Source organism: Manacus vitellinus, unplaced genomic scaffold (genome assembly GCF_001715985.3).
Source record: "Manacus vitellinus isolate BGI_N305 unplaced genomic scaffold, ASM171598v3 scaffold_25_pilon, whole genome shotgun sequence".
NCBI classification, from domain to species: Eukaryota; Metazoa; Chordata; class Aves; order Passeriformes; family Pipridae; genus Manacus; species Manacus vitellinus.
Window position 1 is genome coordinate 3,854,914 of NW_021939882.1, and position 17,590 is coordinate 3,872,503.

At 43.4% G+C, this 17,590-nt stretch overlaps 1 protein-coding gene across 1 annotated transcript in view; it reads right to left on the bottom strand.

Annotated features, from left to right (window-relative positions):
- Positions 1 to 345: 345 nt before the first annotated feature.
- ERGIC1 (endoplasmic reticulum-golgi intermediate compartment 1) overlaps positions 346 to 17,590 on the bottom strand; it is a 60,499-nt gene continuing 43,254 nt past the window's right edge. Inside the window, exons 8-11 of the mRNA XM_018073450.1 lie at positions 14,905 to 14,965; positions 13,677 to 13,777; positions 10,884 to 11,006; positions 346 to 4,034 (exon numbers count right to left, since the gene is read on the bottom strand). Of these exons, the coding sequence (XP_017928939.1) occupies positions 3,927 to 4,034; positions 10,884 to 11,006; positions 13,677 to 13,777; positions 14,905 to 14,965 (393 nt within the window). The 3' untranslated portion in view covers positions 346 to 3,926. The remainder of the gene's footprint in view (positions 4,035 to 10,883; positions 11,007 to 13,676; positions 13,778 to 14,904; positions 14,966 to 17,590) is intronic.

Below are 17,590 nucleotides of genomic sequence, written 5' to 3' on the forward strand. Positions count from 1 at the left end.
GACATTAAAGGAGGGGGGGAATAAAAATCTGGTTATTTCATATACCAAGGGGGCACAGTGACTAAAGCCAAACCCAGCAAGTCCCAAGCACAGTCCACTCACCTTTCATTAGAAAAGGGAGGTTAGGACACTTGGTACTGTACAAAACCAAGCACTGAATGTCCAGACATGACTCAGGGCCTATTACAAAAGAGCCTTGTGATAACTTTCACCACAGTGACCTGGCTTACAGTGATTTCACCGTGTGATAACACTCAGTTCACTGAAATCATAATTAAAAACAAAAGAAAAAAGCCCCTTTAGATTGATTTTGCAATAGTAGTGCAACAAGAAGCCAATCAAATCATGTAAGAGTTTTATTTTAATCACAGAACTAAAAAGGCTAATATTTTATTAACATAAGGTTGCAAATTAAAAAACAAATGCCAGAACTCCTCAATAGTCTCCACTGTAGAAATGCAAAAGACTTGTGCTTTGAACATCACTGCAACACACTGCAGGGCTGAGTCCTCCTCCCCTGCCCCCTCCTCTTACCTTCCAAGGGGAAACACCTCACTGACATCCTCAATCTGCAACTTCAAAGGACTGTTCTAAAGCACAGACTCAACACAGTCATTGTCAGCCCCGACACTCTGTGTGTCACACAGACAGAGAACAACTTTAAATGAGAAATATTCAGGAATTGATAACTGGCCACCAAAACCGCAGATTTCACGTTTTACAGCGCAGTAGTTGAAAACAAGTATTTGAGAAACCAGATCAAACATTCACAAGTGCATCTCTTCCAAATTTTCGTACCCCGTTTATGTTTTATTTTCTTAAAAAATCACCTCCAGCGGTCCAATACTGCCTAGAACACACCTAAGCACACTTTCCACAGATCTAAAAGTCTTAACTCCACCTTGCAAACGATCCTGTGCCTCAAGTTCTCACCATGGGATGGAGTCTAGAGTTAGAGGGAATTTAAATGAAATTAATTTAAACTGGAAGTTCCAAATATTTTACTTCCCACAGGGATGACTTTCTTGGAAATCCAAATATTTCTATCAAAACACTGACGTGAAAGAGCAAAGTCAGGAACAGGGATGAGCACCTATGATCAGTGGTTCCCTTCGACTATGACCTGAAATTGGTCTTGTTTGCAATGATGTTTAAAAGCATAACTAAGCTCATTTTGTCTCTAGAAAGTTGAAAATAAAAGTGAAATCTACTGAGACATGAAGGCAGGGGCTGTAACTGCCTCACTTTCACATTTGGAGAGATGAAGAGCAGATTCTTCTGTAAACACATGATTCAGTACCATTGTGTGACCCACATCTGAAGGACAAGCTCATCACAACTTCCAACAGCCCCAGAAGGTGGCCTTGGCTTGGCAGCACTCAAAGGCTTACACCTGGTTTAGAGAACCAAGGTACAGACTGTTTCTTCAGCCAAGTTCTGCCAGAACTTGAATACAATTTGGTTTTCACATCTAACAAAAAAAAAAAAGTGATTTATGAGGTTATTGCAGGGGATATTTTGGCAGAGAAAGCAGGCACATGTATGTTATTAAAAAAAAAAAAAAAAGCTGAATAATTTCACTGGTTTGGTTTAGAGAACTGGCCTGGATTGCACAGAAGGCAGTTTAACACAGATAGGGAGTGGGGGGAAGGACAGAAATAACACACCAGGGGACACAAGGAATCTGCAACCACCTTCACTTGTTTGTGTCTAATAAATTGTACCGGGGGAGAAACTTCAGAAAACGATTGGTACAATCCACTGCACTGCAAAGATCTCCCCTGGCCCAGCTCAGGAGAAGGATGCATGACTCAGATATTAAAAATCCCATCTTTGTAATCCACTGGGTTCACAAGCTGTGAGCAAAGACTCACCAAACCCAAAAGGAAAAAACAGGACATTTTTGCTGTAAGCTTCAACTGGTCACAGTGGATTAGAGGGAATCCTCCAGGCAACTGCCATGGAAAATCCCGGCCACCCGGTGGGTACCGGTCGCAGGCACACGGACACACCCCCCAAATGAAGACAAGCATCTCATTTTCAAGTTGATTTTTGTAAATGGAAAAGAATGTATAAAATCTATCCATACATGAACAGATACAGGAAGTTACACAATCCAATTTACAACTAAAGTCATAGCAATCAGTCCAGAATAAGAACAGGGAAAAATTCCAATGCTGTCGTTTGTCCCAAGTCACTACAGGGCAGATGATTGGCTGCTTCTTTTTGGTGCATGGATAAAACTGGCTACACCTTCCCTACTTCCACAGCAATGAGACAATTTCAACAGACATGTATTAAAATTGTTTTGAAATGCATCTGACTCTAACAATAACACTGAATATTCAAGGATTCATATCATTACAGCATAATGTTTGCCTCCAGGAAAAGGGGGCAGTAGATATTATCAAAGAGAAACCCTGCAACCATCTTAGAATTTACAGCATTGAGTTAAGGATTTTTATTTTATCCATCCTGGAACACTTAAAATTTGCGTGTCCTCAGCTCAGACATTTACAACGCATGCGGAGACTGTTACTACTCAAGGAACATGGATGGGGTCATGGAAAAAGCACTGGTGGGCATTTGGTCTAATTTTAGTGAACTCATGTCCACCATGACATGCAAGTCACATCTGGCAGCAGTTTTCCCCTCACACCTCCATTTACTGGAGACCCCAGAAGACAAGGCTTGAAGGAATGGACAGGGAAGCTCAGGTACCATTTTAAGCAATAGAACAAAACTCCAAGCAGGGGCCAGCCTGTGGGAATGCTGCCCTGCTACTGCTGTACCTGTGAGAGAACAGTGTCAGCCCAGGGCTCAGAAAAGATTCCTGACTGAGTTTTTAAGGAAAAGGGAGGCACCTTAAATCCTGGAAAGTCAGGTTTCCTGTGTTTGACAGGTGTACTGAATATACACACATAATGCAAGAAGGAAGCTGTGCTCATCCACCCAGAAGGCTGCACCATTTTTCTGAGCACAGAGAAGAATATACTACCTCTTTTCAACAAAACAACAGCAATAATAATAAAGCAGAAGTGGAGAATCCAGACTGTTGGGTGGTCTGTGTTTAAAAACATAAGAAAAAAATAAAAGCTTATGCTGTAAAGACAGCAATTCCCTTTCAAAGCAAAGGCCACATAAAACTGTGTTGCTCAGTTTGGTTTTTACTTCATGCCACCTGTAAACACAAGACTGGATATTCTGTTTCTGCGAAGAAATGAAACCACTTTTAAATCCAGAGTAAAAGAAATGCCCTCCACTGCTGGGATCACAGGTTACCCACAAAAAGGTAGCTGGGAGAAGGCTTCCTCTTCTCGTTTGTCCACTTCATTGAAAGGTTGTATCTGAACAACTGAGCTTTCAATAAAAGCACAAAACATTTCCTGATGTTATTTATGCCCTCTGTCTCTAAAGTTTGCCATGGGGACTAACACTTTCCATTCCTCACCAACAGATACATCACCTTTTTGGCACCATGGGTGGAATTTCTTCCTAATGTATAATTTTGCCCTATACAAAAGTCGATTGTCTAATCATGCAAATCCAACAGAACTCCAAAAAGTGCCACAAGACAGTTCAACTCTTTGCAATCTACTACCTAGTTTGTACACTGCCATAGGAACCTCCCAGAGAACACACTGCTGTCCTTATTTAGAGCTGACGGTGTATTTCATATATGGCATTTCAACCTCTCTTTCTGGGGGGAGGGAATCAAAATCCACACCCTGATTCCACTGATTTTTCCCTCTCAGAGCTCTGAAATGCATGAGATTTCTTTGATTTGTTGAAGACATCTTCACTGAACAGCCTGATTAGAGAAAAACATACTGATTCAATCAAATAGAAAATAAAGACAAAAACAGGTAGTGGTAGATTTCTCTATCTTTTCTCCTGTCCTTTGAGACGAGGGTAGAGTTTCACTGCTACTGCATTTTCCCCAGCTGGATCTTCTTCCAGGCCTCTGATGCTGTGAAAATGCAGGAGTCCAGGATCCCAGCTACAGTAAATGTTCCTCCAATGATGGCACATATCTGAAATTACAGAGGAAACACGTTTGTCAGTGATGAGGGAAACTTTTACGCTGCTTAAACTGAAGGGAGGATTCTACTGCTGGGGTATTTTCTAGAAGCACAGCAAGAACTAGGTAACAGTACTGGGGATGGAATTACATGGAAAATCATTCAGAAAAAACATTCCCTACAGTGGAATAAATTAGTGCTATCCTGAACTCATCACAGCCTGAGCCATTCCTAAATCCCAGCTCCTACAGTTCGAGTTCTGTTCCTTTCCGGGCTAAACTCCACCCAACTCAGCTTTCTAGAAGCTCTGTGTTGTTCATATCTTCCTATTACTGTTTTCTACTATAAATACCACAGCCTTATAGTCTTTTCCCCATTTTACAAGATTCAGCATTTGCAAACAGGCAAAAGACACTTAAATAGCACGTGAAGGGCAGTGACTAACAGAGAAACCCAGCTCCCAGGGACACCCACAGCTCAGCTAGTCTAACACTTTCCATGACAAAGGCTGCTCACAGAAGCCAATTTAACTCTTTGTGGGCAGAAGTTTTCCACACAAGTTGTCTTGGGTTGAATTATTTAAACACCAGTAAAAACAAAAAATCATTTTTCGAGAACAGAGTTAGGGAAAAAATTAATCTCCTGATTAGCATAGCAGCCCACTTCACTTCTTAAGTGCTAGAAAAACACAGACATATTCTGACACATCAAATCAAAGGTACCACGTCTTCAAGTATCAAAAATCAGGGGGCAGCAGTGACAGACTTTGCAAAACATTGCTTCAATTCCCTTATCTATGAAATGGGGACAATGCCAAACTTGCCTCCCAGGGAAACTGAAGGATAACACATCTGAAGGGTTCAACAGTGGTCTCAGTCTCTGTGGAAAAAGAATCCCAGAATCATTTAGGTTGGAAAAGACCAACAATACAAAATACTTCCCTAACACCCTGCTACACTGGCTCACTGGTTTGGGATTCCTCTCTCTCTCTCTTGGCTTCTAGTTCATGGTAAAATCCCCATTTTTTCCTAGGCAGGTCCCTGTCAGGAGGTAAGTTCCATATCTTGTGCCCTTCCCACAACCCCATGATGTTATTCTCAGAACCACCTAATCCTACACGATGTACAAGACCAAATTAAAAGAGCATCACAGTTACAAAGTAAAAAACGTGGGAGTTAAGAAATGCCAAGTCCTGTGTAATTAGAACTTGGCTGTTAACATTATTAGGTTACGTTATTGTGTATCATACTTTCCATGTGAACATTGCCCAGTGCAGTGCCCAGGGTGGGGTGGCACCCTGGGAGTTTTTTCCCCCCGTCCTGTGGTATTTGACTGCTGCCTCCTCAGGAGCAGGTGGTTTTTACTAACTCTGTATTCAGCATGTCATATGCTTTTGTGTCAAAAATAAGGTGGCCAGAAGGACCAGGGCAGTGATTGTCCCTCTGTGCTGGGCACTGCTGAGGTACCTCGAGTGCTGGGTCCAGTTCTGGGCCCCTCATGACAAAAAAGACATTGAGGGGCTGGAGAGTGTCCAGAGAAGGACAATGGACCTGGGGAAGGGTCTGGAGAGTCAGTCCTATGAGGAGCAGCTGAGGGAGCTGGGGAGACTCAGCCTGGAGAAAAGGAGGCTCAGGGAGGACCTTCTCACTCTCTACAACTCCCTGACAGGAGTGTGGAGCCAGGTGGGGGTCAGGCTCTGCTCCCAGGGGAGAAGGGACAGGACAAGAGGAAATGGCCACAAGCTGTGCCAGGGGAAGTTTGAGTTGGAGATCAGGAAAAATTTCTTCACTGAAAAGTGCTGTCAGGCAATGGAAGGGGCTGCCCAGGGAGGTGGTGGAGTCCCCATCCCTGGGGGTGTCCAAGGAACAACTAACTGGTTGGTTGACAAGGTGGGGATCGGGCACAGGTTGGACTTGATAATCTTGGAAGTCTTTTCCAGCCTGATTCTGGGATTCTGTGATATATGTATTAAAAAAATGCAACACAACTGGCACAGGAGGCAACCAATGCCACACAACACGTTCCTTGTCACGTCTCTCACACAGCGCTGTCCCCCATGGGCAAAATAACAGACCAAAAAAGTAACGTAAGAGCAGCAGCAGCTCAGCAGGGATTCACAGCAGCAAAGGAACAAACAATTCATTAACAGTGAGCGAAGGCAGCAATAACTAAAGCTCATTTCCATGAGTATTTATAACTGAGATACGAGCATTTAGTGAGGTCAGTGAGACGAGGAGCTGCAGGATATATGGTTTTAGCAGGACACTCGGCATTCCAGCAGAACAAGGCTTCTAAAACCAGAGCACCAGCCTGAGGCAAAGTTAGTAATTTTAGGGGACAAGTCCAACTCCTACCCCTGTGCACCCCTCCTCGCCATCCCTCAGAGCATGACACAGGGTGACTTTTCAAGGAAAATGACCACCACGGAGTTGGGTTATTTCAGTCCAGAACAGCTCAGCTGACAGGAGATGTCACACCACAAACACAAAACCCGTCCAACACGAAGATTTTGCATCATATGCTAGGAAAATGTGATTTCAGTGCAGCAGTGTAAGGGGGTGGGGAATAGAAAAAAAATAAAATTCATCTGCACAGCTCAGCTGTAGTGCTGAGTGTGAGTCACACACACCTGGCATCACCTGGGGCCTGACCCCAATACAAACAGCCTTGAGTACTTGTGAATAAAGAAAGGCAGCACCAGCACTGGGCTCTAGGTCAGCACAGAAGCTGCACCACAGTGTTCCTTTACCATCACAGTTCTAACACATATGGAAGGCAGGCATCAGGCATTTATTTGTAGTTAATGTGGTTTTATGCCAGGAATGATCTGCGTTTGGCTCCATGAGGTTACAGTTTGAGTCAGGCCCAACCATTAAAGGATGAAGGAAAAGAAACACAGAAGTGGAATAATTCCAGCTGTTAGAGCTCATGAAACATGGGGAATGCACAGGGGTTTGCAACAGAAGGTTATTACAGGAGAGCAGCTGGGATGCAGGTTGAGGCCTAAAGGAAAACATGAGTGGATATGTAGGAGGAGGCAAGGTTGCAAGCAAAGTAACAGAAAGGCAAGTGTCAGACACATGACTGTGCACCTTCTGGGATGTCCTAAAGTATGAAAATTACTTTTAAGGACAGAGGGGACCAGTAGGACCCTTAGGTAATTCCTGGTATGGCAAGCTGCAGAATCCCACACAAAGATTTCTGGCTGACCTGCAGCACATCTTGCAGAATAACGCTGTCTTGTTTTTAAAAACAATCTGATACCTGCCAGTAACAGCTCCCTTGGCTGAAACTATTCTGCCTGCAACCATTCCGTTCCAGCTCCTCCATCCCATTATTTTCAGTTTAATTTTCTCACACCTAGAGACCAGATGAGTCCTCTCATACCAGGAAAAAAAAAAATTTCTTTGGATTTTGAATGCTTCAGCAGAACTTTGGCTGTTTTCTGCCTGCTCTCCCCTTCCAGCCCCTAGACTGACCTCATGATAAAACCTTCTTTCAGTTTGGCCACTTACAGGAACTCATAAATTTTCAGCAGTGAAACTTTCCCCCTTGCTCCATAACCTCAGCCATGAGGTCCTGAATGGCTTCTCTTTATGGGGAGATGCCTTGATTTTAAGCAGCACAGTTTAACAGGCAAAACCAACTGTGTTTAACACTGCCACATTTCTGTGGTTAAACCCAGGATCCCTGGAAAACTCACGGAACAGTGACAGAGGCAGCACTGACCCATAAGTAACATAAAATCTTACTTAGTACTGAACTTTTGGGAGTACAACATGTAAAGTAAAATTTAGGCTAAACCAAAGCCTTTTGTCCTGCACAGGAAGCACCTCTCACATCGTACAGAAAATTAGGATCATTTTTCATACCACAAAAAAATCTAAGGAGCAGGCATGAGTTAGAGTGGGAACAGAGAAGATCTGGGAGTGCTGCTACAGTGCTATAATGCTGCTCTTAGCAGTGCTGGAGTTTTGGAGGGCAAACTCATTAGTATCAAAGATCATCATATCAAAGATAACCTTCTCAGCAGCAGGAGGAGATGCCTTTGGCTCTCTGCAGAACAGCCAACACCCCTGTCTCATCTGATCTCTCACATGGGGATCATCTCTCAACACTGTGTCCTTCCCTCTGACACCATTTCCTCCCTAAAGTCTCTTTCAAGCCCACAGGATCATCCCCCATCCCTGGGACAAATTTAAAGGTACTGAAAGCCACGTTGCCCAAGTAAACAATCAAAGAGCCCCTATCCCAGAGCCTCCCTTGTGGTTTTTAAATTGAACAGCTGCTGCTCAGAACAAGCTGACGATTTCCATGGCCAGCCGGATTTGGGAATGACTCTGCATGCCCCAGCCCAGGCTCTGTCTGGCCCTCAGCCCAGTGCTGATCATCACTGACTGGTCTCCAGGGAAACTGTGATGCAAAAGGCCACACTGGGATACAGGAAGGGGCTAAAGCACAATGGAACAGATCACATCATCAAAACAGGGCAAGGAAACCGAGGACAAAGGTGTTTTGATCCTCTGCTCCCCCTTCCAGCCTTTTCAGTGCCACCCTGGACACTGTACAGCCTTAAGTGTGGCACATCCACAGCCAGGGCTGCCTTCCTGTACAACATTCCTGGCCTAAACGAGAGTGAGAGCAGGTCACCTGTACCAGGGCCAGATGGGCCAGACAGAGCCAGGCTACAGCACCTGGAACAAGGATCTGCCTCTGCATCAGCCCCGCCTGACGAGGGTCTGGTCGCTGCAGCAGCCACTGCAGCACCAGCGTCATCCACAGCCTCCATGGGAAGGGCATTCAACTGGAAAGGCCCCAAGTGAGCTGCTTGACACTATGGCCATTTATAAGATCAAAAAAAGTAGCCAAAAATCAACTGTAAAACTCTTCTTAAGCAGTCCAGCAGCCAGAAAGTGCCTGGCTAACCTTAAAGACAGGACAGGGCAAAATTCAGGCTTGGGCCAGTGATGCAAAATGCAAACTTAGACCAGTGAGGAATGTGGCATGTGGAGAGGATTGTTATTTTGGGGAGGAAGAGAGGAGTAACTGAAATTCATATTTTATCATAATTCCTTATTTGATGAAAACTAATCAACCTTAAAATCTTTTTGGAAATAGAAGTGAATCTGTTGTTCTGTTTTTGGATTCTCAGTAGGAAATAAGGGTTTCAGTTTTTGAGGTTATGAGACACAAATCCAAAGAGATACAAATCCAAAAGGTCATTGTGGCAACCAGGGAGGAGACCCTCTCCTGTGGACCCCTTATGTAAACTCGGAAGCATGATATCAAATTCAACAAAGATGCTATTTATATGAACACAATGGAATATCAGCAGTGAATCAATGCTGCAATGGACATGACAAGAATCCCACCTATTAATCATTTCCAAACCCTGTTTCCCATTAAAAACACCTCCCCACCCTCACCCCCAACAAGATGCATAGGAAAGCTCTGAGAGCATATTGTCAGGGAAGGATGTAGAAGCAGTAGGAGATGCCAAGTCATGAAATGCTGATATTTGTCCCTTTTTAGGATTATGTTTTGAAATCAGACACGCTAAGAAGAGAAAGTCTTAAACCACGACATTTAGATTCTGCTTCAAGTCCCTTTCTCTTGTTATTTGTGTATCTTAGAGATCACAAGCATGTCTGAAGCTAAGTGAAAGGAACTTGCTGTTTATCAGAAGTTGTAAAATCAAAATCTTAAAGTGCAACGCAGCTACACTGTTTATGCTACTTCTAATTAAAATAGTTAAACAGTTTAAAAATCAAAATTTGAGGTCTTCATTCCAGCCAATTTATCAACTCCTTGACACTCCACCATGCCTCACTGGCACAGCACACTGCAGCTTCAATTTTAAGCCAACTCCCTGAGGACTCATTTTTTAAAGGATCTTTAAATAGCTCTTTTCCTAACCAGCAGTTTGGACAGCACAGTTTTGTCATAGATGCTGAGATCAGTACTGCAGGATGCTATCTGGACAGATCAAAATGTAACTCGTCAGGAAAACACCTCTGGAATTTGATAATGCAGCTCTTCTCCACTTCTACCCAGAAGTAAATGCCTGGAACTGGAATTCCCATATTAAGCCAAGCAGCAGCACTGAGTAAAACAACGGCCTTGCATTCAGTGTCTTGTAGGAGAGGAGAGATGTGGCTGGTGGTAAAATCTCTGTTGCCAGTTTTGTCTCTATTTACTGTAAAAGTCATCCAAATAACCAGCAGATAGCAAGGACAGACAGCTCTGTGTCATCAAATAGTTCTCTTTCCCTCACATGAACTTTTCACAGAGCAAACTTCCCTAGGTAAGAAGAGGATGACTTTGGCTGGCACAGGTTGCCCAGAGAAGCTGTGGCTGCCCCATCCCTGGAAGTGTTCAAGGCCAGGTTGGACAGAGCTTGGAGCAGCCTGGTCTAGTGAAAGGTGTCTCTGCTCATGGCAGGGGGTGGAACAAGATGAGCTTTAAGATCCCTTTCAACCCCACTATTCTATGATTCCCTGCACGTTTGATCTCATCATTAGCAAGCAGTTTATTGCAGCTTTACAGCACACCATGTTAGCTTTACTTCCAAGTTTCTGACATGCTGCAATAGAGCCCATTCTGCTTAGACAGAGCCTGGCACCTCTGGAACAGCATAATTTTCCTTCTTTTTGTGCCTAGCTACTCAATCAAGTTGTCAGAGCACTGGACTTACCAGTCACCTCACTTACACTTCAGTACAACCGCAGTGATGTGCTGCTTTATCTCAATCATGTCACAACGCTCTGAAGCAGAAACTCAATTCTTCTGGGCAAGAAAGGCTCAGAAGATAAATGAAGGGCAGGCAGGAGAAGGGAGAATTAGAGGTTTAGAGTAACTCACCGATGTGATAAACCTGTACAAAGGCTGTCGCCTCTCTGTGTATTTCACTGTGATGGGGCTCAAGTCGTAACGAAACCAGATGGCGGGGATAATGCGGCCGGTGTGGCTGTAGGCTACGTACTCCTAGAGAAGAAAGAGGGGGGGAAATGGCAGAAAATGTGAGTAATCTCATCCCAGAGAGTGCCTGCAATTAAACTGCTTCTGTGGATTTGGCTCTTACTCTACGGTTTTGCACCAGTCACCAGACAGAAAGATGCAAACAGTGAATTCATGTATTACTGCCCACCTCCCATCCTTCTCAAACAGGAAAACAAGCTCTTTATAGTCTGATAATGATATAGCTGGGAACAGAGCGATGGTGATTACTCTCACCTTCATTCAAAGTTGCAGAACTAAACAGAAAGGCTGACATTGATTCTCTAGTTTAGAGATGCTCTATTTAAATACAAACAGCCTCTAAGTGGTTGCAGGTGAAGGTTTTGCACTGTAAATATATTTTGTATATATATCATATACTGGGATATTTATCAAACAAATGGAATTTAGTTTGCAAGAACCTGAAAATCCCTGCACTCCTCTGTAAGGCCCCCTTCCCACTGGGACCAACAATGGGAGTGCTTTGCCCACTCAGTATGAATCATGTGGAGCCATGTTTAAACCACGTTTAAAAATGAAGCTAAAATGAAACTGTATACAGAAAATATTGGCAAAGGTTCAAAAAATATTCCAGGTTGGTTCAGGAGAGACATCTTCAGATTGCCAGTGATAATCTCCTTTAATCCATTTCTTTCCTAACAGGTACAAGGCCATCAGCCACAGGCCAGCCCCCCAGCAAGACACACTGCACAGTGCCCATACAGAACAGATATTAACATCATATTAGTATCAAAAGTCATATCTTTTTGAGATAATAATTTGGTTATGCTCTCAGTGGAAACAGATATCAGTTTTCAATGATCAGGGCATTCACAGCTCGAAGAAAAATCCAAGAAAAGCAGGCTGGGGACTCAGCAATCCAAGGAGAGCCATCAGCACCAGCGTGGCATACGATGCCTCTCTATCTTCCCTTCTCTAGCCCTGTGACATGCTGCCAACTCAGATCACCTCTTCTCTTTCAATTGTCCTCTACACAGAGGCAAGTACTTCAAAAAGATGAAGAAAAGACAAGCAATAGTACACTCATGAGCATGATACAAAAAATACAATTTTGCTCTCTGTGAGCTCTGAGGGAGCTAATGAAACAGAATTTATCTTCATTAATCTTATATAAATCCCAAATTTTCCACTATTGAGGTTTTTTCCCATCGATGACAAGAGAAGAAGCCCCTAGTTATAATATTTTCAGGGCTCTTATTGGAGTTCTGCAGCACATCTTGGGACTGTGGTTATCTGGGGAAGTGAGGAAACAGAGGGTGTAGGAGGTAAGAGAGGAGACACAGCCCACACTTAAGACCCTCTTCATCTCTTCATACTTATCACTCTGTGGCAGACTATTGCAATGGCTTCCCATTTCTCTTTCCCACTGATCAGTCTGGGAGTAAAGGACTAAAGCAACAAAAGAAGAAAATGCAGATGCAGCACAGTTTCTCTGCACTTCAGTTTTGACAGAACTGACCTCATTTTTTCCTTCCTCTCCCCTTTTCCCCACAGCAATCCTGCCCTAATGAGTCAGTCTTGGCTGAACGCCCCCATCTGCAGCCAAGCTCACAGAAGTGTCAAAAGCTCCTCCTGTCTATTTTCCAGAGTACTTTCAGGACTTCTATCGCAAGAGTCTTATCAGAACAGCAGTTGTGACATTAAGCAGAACAAATACATTGTAATCTGAACACAGGGAGATGTCCAAATCCCTGAGACACACCATACAGGCAAGCCCAAAAGTCACTAGACGGGAACATAAATCTGAGAACTAGTCCAGGAGAGTGTGTGCTTGATTATCAGTTGGGGCAAACTAGCAGTAGCTAGATATTATTAACAGATTCTGGATTTTCATTTAGCATGCAACTGGCAAATAATTTTAAACTGAAAGATGCTTTTCACCTTAAAGAGTAAGTAGGGTCTTTTTTTTTCCCTTTAAAAAAAAATTTCAATACATTGTATTACTAAAATGCTGGGCATGGCACTCAGTGCTCTGGTCTGGCTGACAAGGTGGGTCACAGGTTGGACTCAACAATCTTGAAGCTCTTTTCCAACCTATATGATTCTGTGATAATCCACCATAACAAAGCAGGCACTGTGAAAGAGTCAACCAGTATATATTTGTTGCTACAGGTTCAGTGGCTTAATGTCTGAAATCAACATTTCTAAAAAGCTAAAAACTTGGTTAATTTATGTGTCTGATACATCCATCAAAAATGAGACTGTTTTATAACTGAAACCAGGTGTAAGTGATGTTTTTTATCTTCAGCTGGGTTAAAGTTTCCATTCAGATGCATCTTGACACAAACAATAAGAGCTCCTGCAGCACGTGAAACCCTCCCAGAAATCTAGATCAGTTAAACTGACAGATGGGAACGTCAGCAGGAAGAATACCTTTCTCAGGGATGAAAATATCATCATCTGCTTTGACAAGCCCACTCAACCCCAATCCTGGTAAATGCCAGCCCCAGGAGCACCAGGAAGCCCCACTCCGAAGAGCTTCAGTTCCTCCTTCTCCCAGCAGAGGCTACTGCTCCCCTACAAACACATGTACATGGCACAGCACAGAGCAGGGGGGGAAGAACGGTGACTGAACATCCTCCAGGCATCCACTGGGCTGCAACGAGGAGCCTCCTTGAGAACTACCTGCCTCTTTACCTTGTTTGCTACTGTGTATTGGTAGGAGTATCGCTGCTTCCCGCTCATGTCTTCGTACACCGTCGGGACTATCTTCAGTATATAGTCGTGAGATGCAAGGGCTGTGGTCAAGAAAGGAAAGGAAAGTACACATTAGCATTCAGAGAAAGGAGTCACAGCCTACACAACATTTCAAGGCAAAGGAAGTCACAAAAAAGGAACCTCCCTCCTCCTTATCTCAAGTTCTGTGACAAAGCGACAATTTCACATCCTACATTTATGTCCTTTGTACAGAACTTTGTCAGGTAGTTGGATGACACCAGAACTCACCCACCACTTCTGTAGGACCACAACCCACGGGGTTTGGGTTACCTGAACCTTCCTAACTGCTTGCAACTATAAATGGTAACACTTATCACCACCACAAAAGCCTGGTTAAATCAGGAACCAGCTCAGGTTAGAGCTGCAGCTCACTGAGCTCCTTTTGACAGAAGCAGCTGAGGCATCAAAACCTGTGATTTCTTGTGCACCCATCTTTCTTTCTCTTCTTCCTTCTCCTACAGCTGCTTACCTTTTTTTTTTTCATTACTTTAATGGCTTGTGTCATTTTTTGTGTCTGCTATAACAGTTCTCAAACAGAATTCTACCCTACTTCTCTGCAGGATCCTTTAACCAAGTGTAACATGACATTTGGCTCCTGGAGTAAAAAAACCCCAAACCACAATTGTATATCTTCAGGAACAGCCAAAGAAGTTTTTTTCCAAGAAATGGACAGGACTGATGTCCTGCAGGAGCCTGAACACTTGAGAGAAAAATCTGTGCTGAATTGTAGCCTGTACTGGAAATTTCCCTTTGTGTGCTGGTCATAAAGCAGGGGAATGAAAGTCCCTCTCCTTCCAGCCACAGTGTAGAACTTCAGGTAGGTGCTAACTTGTGACACGAGAATAAGGGTAAGTTCTGGTGGTGGGGGAATGATAGGAATAGAACATGGATAAAAAACTGCCTAGCTCTGAGTCAGTTTTAACAGAGCTGGAAACAACATCCAGTTTGCAAAAGGGCTGCAAAGGACATTTTGGGCTAAGCCCTCTCTGTAGTACTGGAGAAAATGGAAATGTCAGCCAGCAACATCTGGATCATTTTGGCTAAAGAGGCAAATGAAAGACTTCTGGATACACCAGTGTTGTGTGAATAGCCCTGTTTTCCCTCCTGCAGAGAGTGGCTAAGACCTGTAATCACTAGGAATACATACGATTTGAGCTGAGCTTGTCTGCTCCCTCCAAGGCATTGAATGCTCCGTGAACGTTATGGACCTGGAAAGCAAAAAGGCTCATGAAAAAACCTGACTTGATACTTCTGATCTTTGCTTCCCTGTCCTGTAACTAGATCAGCCTGATTCAAACTCTGTGAAAACAAAGCCTCGACCCAGTAAAAGATGACCTGAAATATCTTTCAGTGACCATCATCACAGAGGTAGGCTCCAAGCAAAAAAGTTGATTTCACAACACCTTACAAAATGAAACTCCAAAACCACTCCAAAGCTAAAGGAATTGCAGTTGGAAGAGGCCAGTTGTGAAATTTCATGGTGAGATTATTTCCTAAGAGCAGAGTTAACTGTGACATTAATTTATCAGGCTGAAAGAGAACTAAATGGGAGTCACACAGGCTAAAACTCAGGAGTTCTGCTGCAAAGGTAGCTCATGTCAGAGCAGTTGGGTTTGTACAGCTTGCACTCATTAGGCCAGTTGTCACACTGTGCCCTTGGAGATGGGAAGGACACATGCCATCACTGCCATCCCTTCAACTTTTCCTGCAGCTGATCCCAGGCATGCAAGTATCTGTTTGCCCAGAATAACAGGATTTCCATCCCATGCCTTGCACATACTGTGATCTGCAGTCTGATGTCCACCAACAGAATAATCAATCTGTGAACACTCCAGACAGGGAAATCCCCCAGCAAGAGCTGTAGGTTCAGACACTGTGTCACTCATACAATGTACATTAAACTACACAGAAAAGACAAATAACTCCACAGCCTAGAAATTCCTGACCTTAAGTCAGACAACAGGGAAGAAGAGTTTGGAGTAAGTATTTGGTCATGGGTATGACAGGGTTTCACCTCACCAACAGGGCAGTGCAATCTCCTCCCCAGACCCTCTCAAACTGGCAGCACGTTGTTTGTCTCATCCTAAAGGCCATTTCCCTATTCTGAACACTATGGAGTAGATGATGATTTGGAGGAAGCAGCAACTGAATCAGTTTTGCTCAGTAGAAAGGAAGTCCTAGAGAGACAAAATCATCACCAAGTTCAAGTGGAAAGTGCTGGTAACAGGAGCAGAGCAAGAGCAACAGCCAAACCTGCTGCAGTGCCTTTCACCTCATTTCAGATATTTTACACAGCAGCAACCATTTCCAAACTACACGTGCAGGCTGTACTTACTCTTTACTCATTGTAAAAGGCATATGAAGAAAGAGAAGCCCCTTCTTCAGTATTCTGTTCTGTTCTTGATACGGGTAGGAAGTAAGTCTCTCACAGCATATCTGAGCCAGAGACTTTAAGGTCCACTTCAAACTTCCTCATGTAGATTTTTCCCTCATGCAGATGAGACCAAAATTCAAACCAATGAATTCTTGTATGACAGGTAACCCAGTAAAGCCAGATGTGGAAAGTAAGAAATTATGCCTTTTAAATCATAATTTCTCTTGAGTACTAGATCATGGTCTTGAATAATCCTGGTTTTAACCTTGTGAGGGGTCTTGTGTTCCCTTGATAGGCCAAGGCTGGAAGTTATTTTAGCCTGTTCTTCATCTCTGCCTGAGTTATATGTCCAGTTATATGTCTTTGCATGTGCTTGTAGAGGTTAAAGCATAGGGTGTCCAAGGTCCTGGCAAGCATCTTTTTGAGACCCATGTTACAGAAGAATTAAGTGTTGACATACAACATACGTGGACATATCACTTGGGTGGAGACCAACAGCAGGCTAAAATAACTTCCAACCTTGCAACTATAATGGGAAGACACCTCACAAGGTTAAAACCAGGATTATTCAACACCATGATCCAGCACTTCAGAGAAATCTATGATTAAAAATGCATAATCTCCTATTTCCCACATCTTTTTCTTTACTGGGTTACCTGACATGCAAGAACTTCATCCTTGAAATTCATCCTTGAATTTCAGTCTCATCTCAATGAGGGAAAAAAATCTACAAAAAGTCTGCCACTATTGTGCATGAAGTACTGATGAAGACTTGAAGCTTCATCAGTAGATGATGAAATTCAAATCTGTGTTTCAAACAGACTGGTTTTTCTGGAGAACACAGCCTGTACCTTAGTGGATCATTTTGGCAGGGTCAGTAACAACTTACAAAGAACTAACTCCCAGCACATGACACAAGTGAATGAGAAGCTTCTCACTCTGTTTAAGAAATATAAGCATGTATTACATCAAAGCAGGTGGAGACAACCCAAAATTTTCAAAGGTGCATCCAGACAGGTTTAAAGCTCTCCATACTTGCTGGCTCCAAGTGCTTGCTGAGTCTTGGTAGCCCCTGTTTAGAGAACATATCCTCCTTTAATTTGTGCTGTTGAACTCCTGTTTGCCTACAGGATCAGCAGCACCTACGTGCTCCCTTCTTGTGTATGGAGATGATGAGTAGTTATTTTGAACTCTGAAAATACTAATCTGAACTTGTCCAAATCAGGAGCCAACTACCTGTTTGCTAGACAGGTTTCTCACCACCACAACTGAAGACACTTGCTCCTTTGCCCCCAACTGTCCAGGCTCCTCCTTCATGCTGATTCACACTTCAGCTCCCTTACTCCAAGACTCCATGATAAAACAATGGGAATGCTACCTCAGAGCACTGACTTCCCACGCAAAATGCAGAACTCCCTATTAGCACTTACCTAATATTTTTCATAATCTCAGTGTGCTT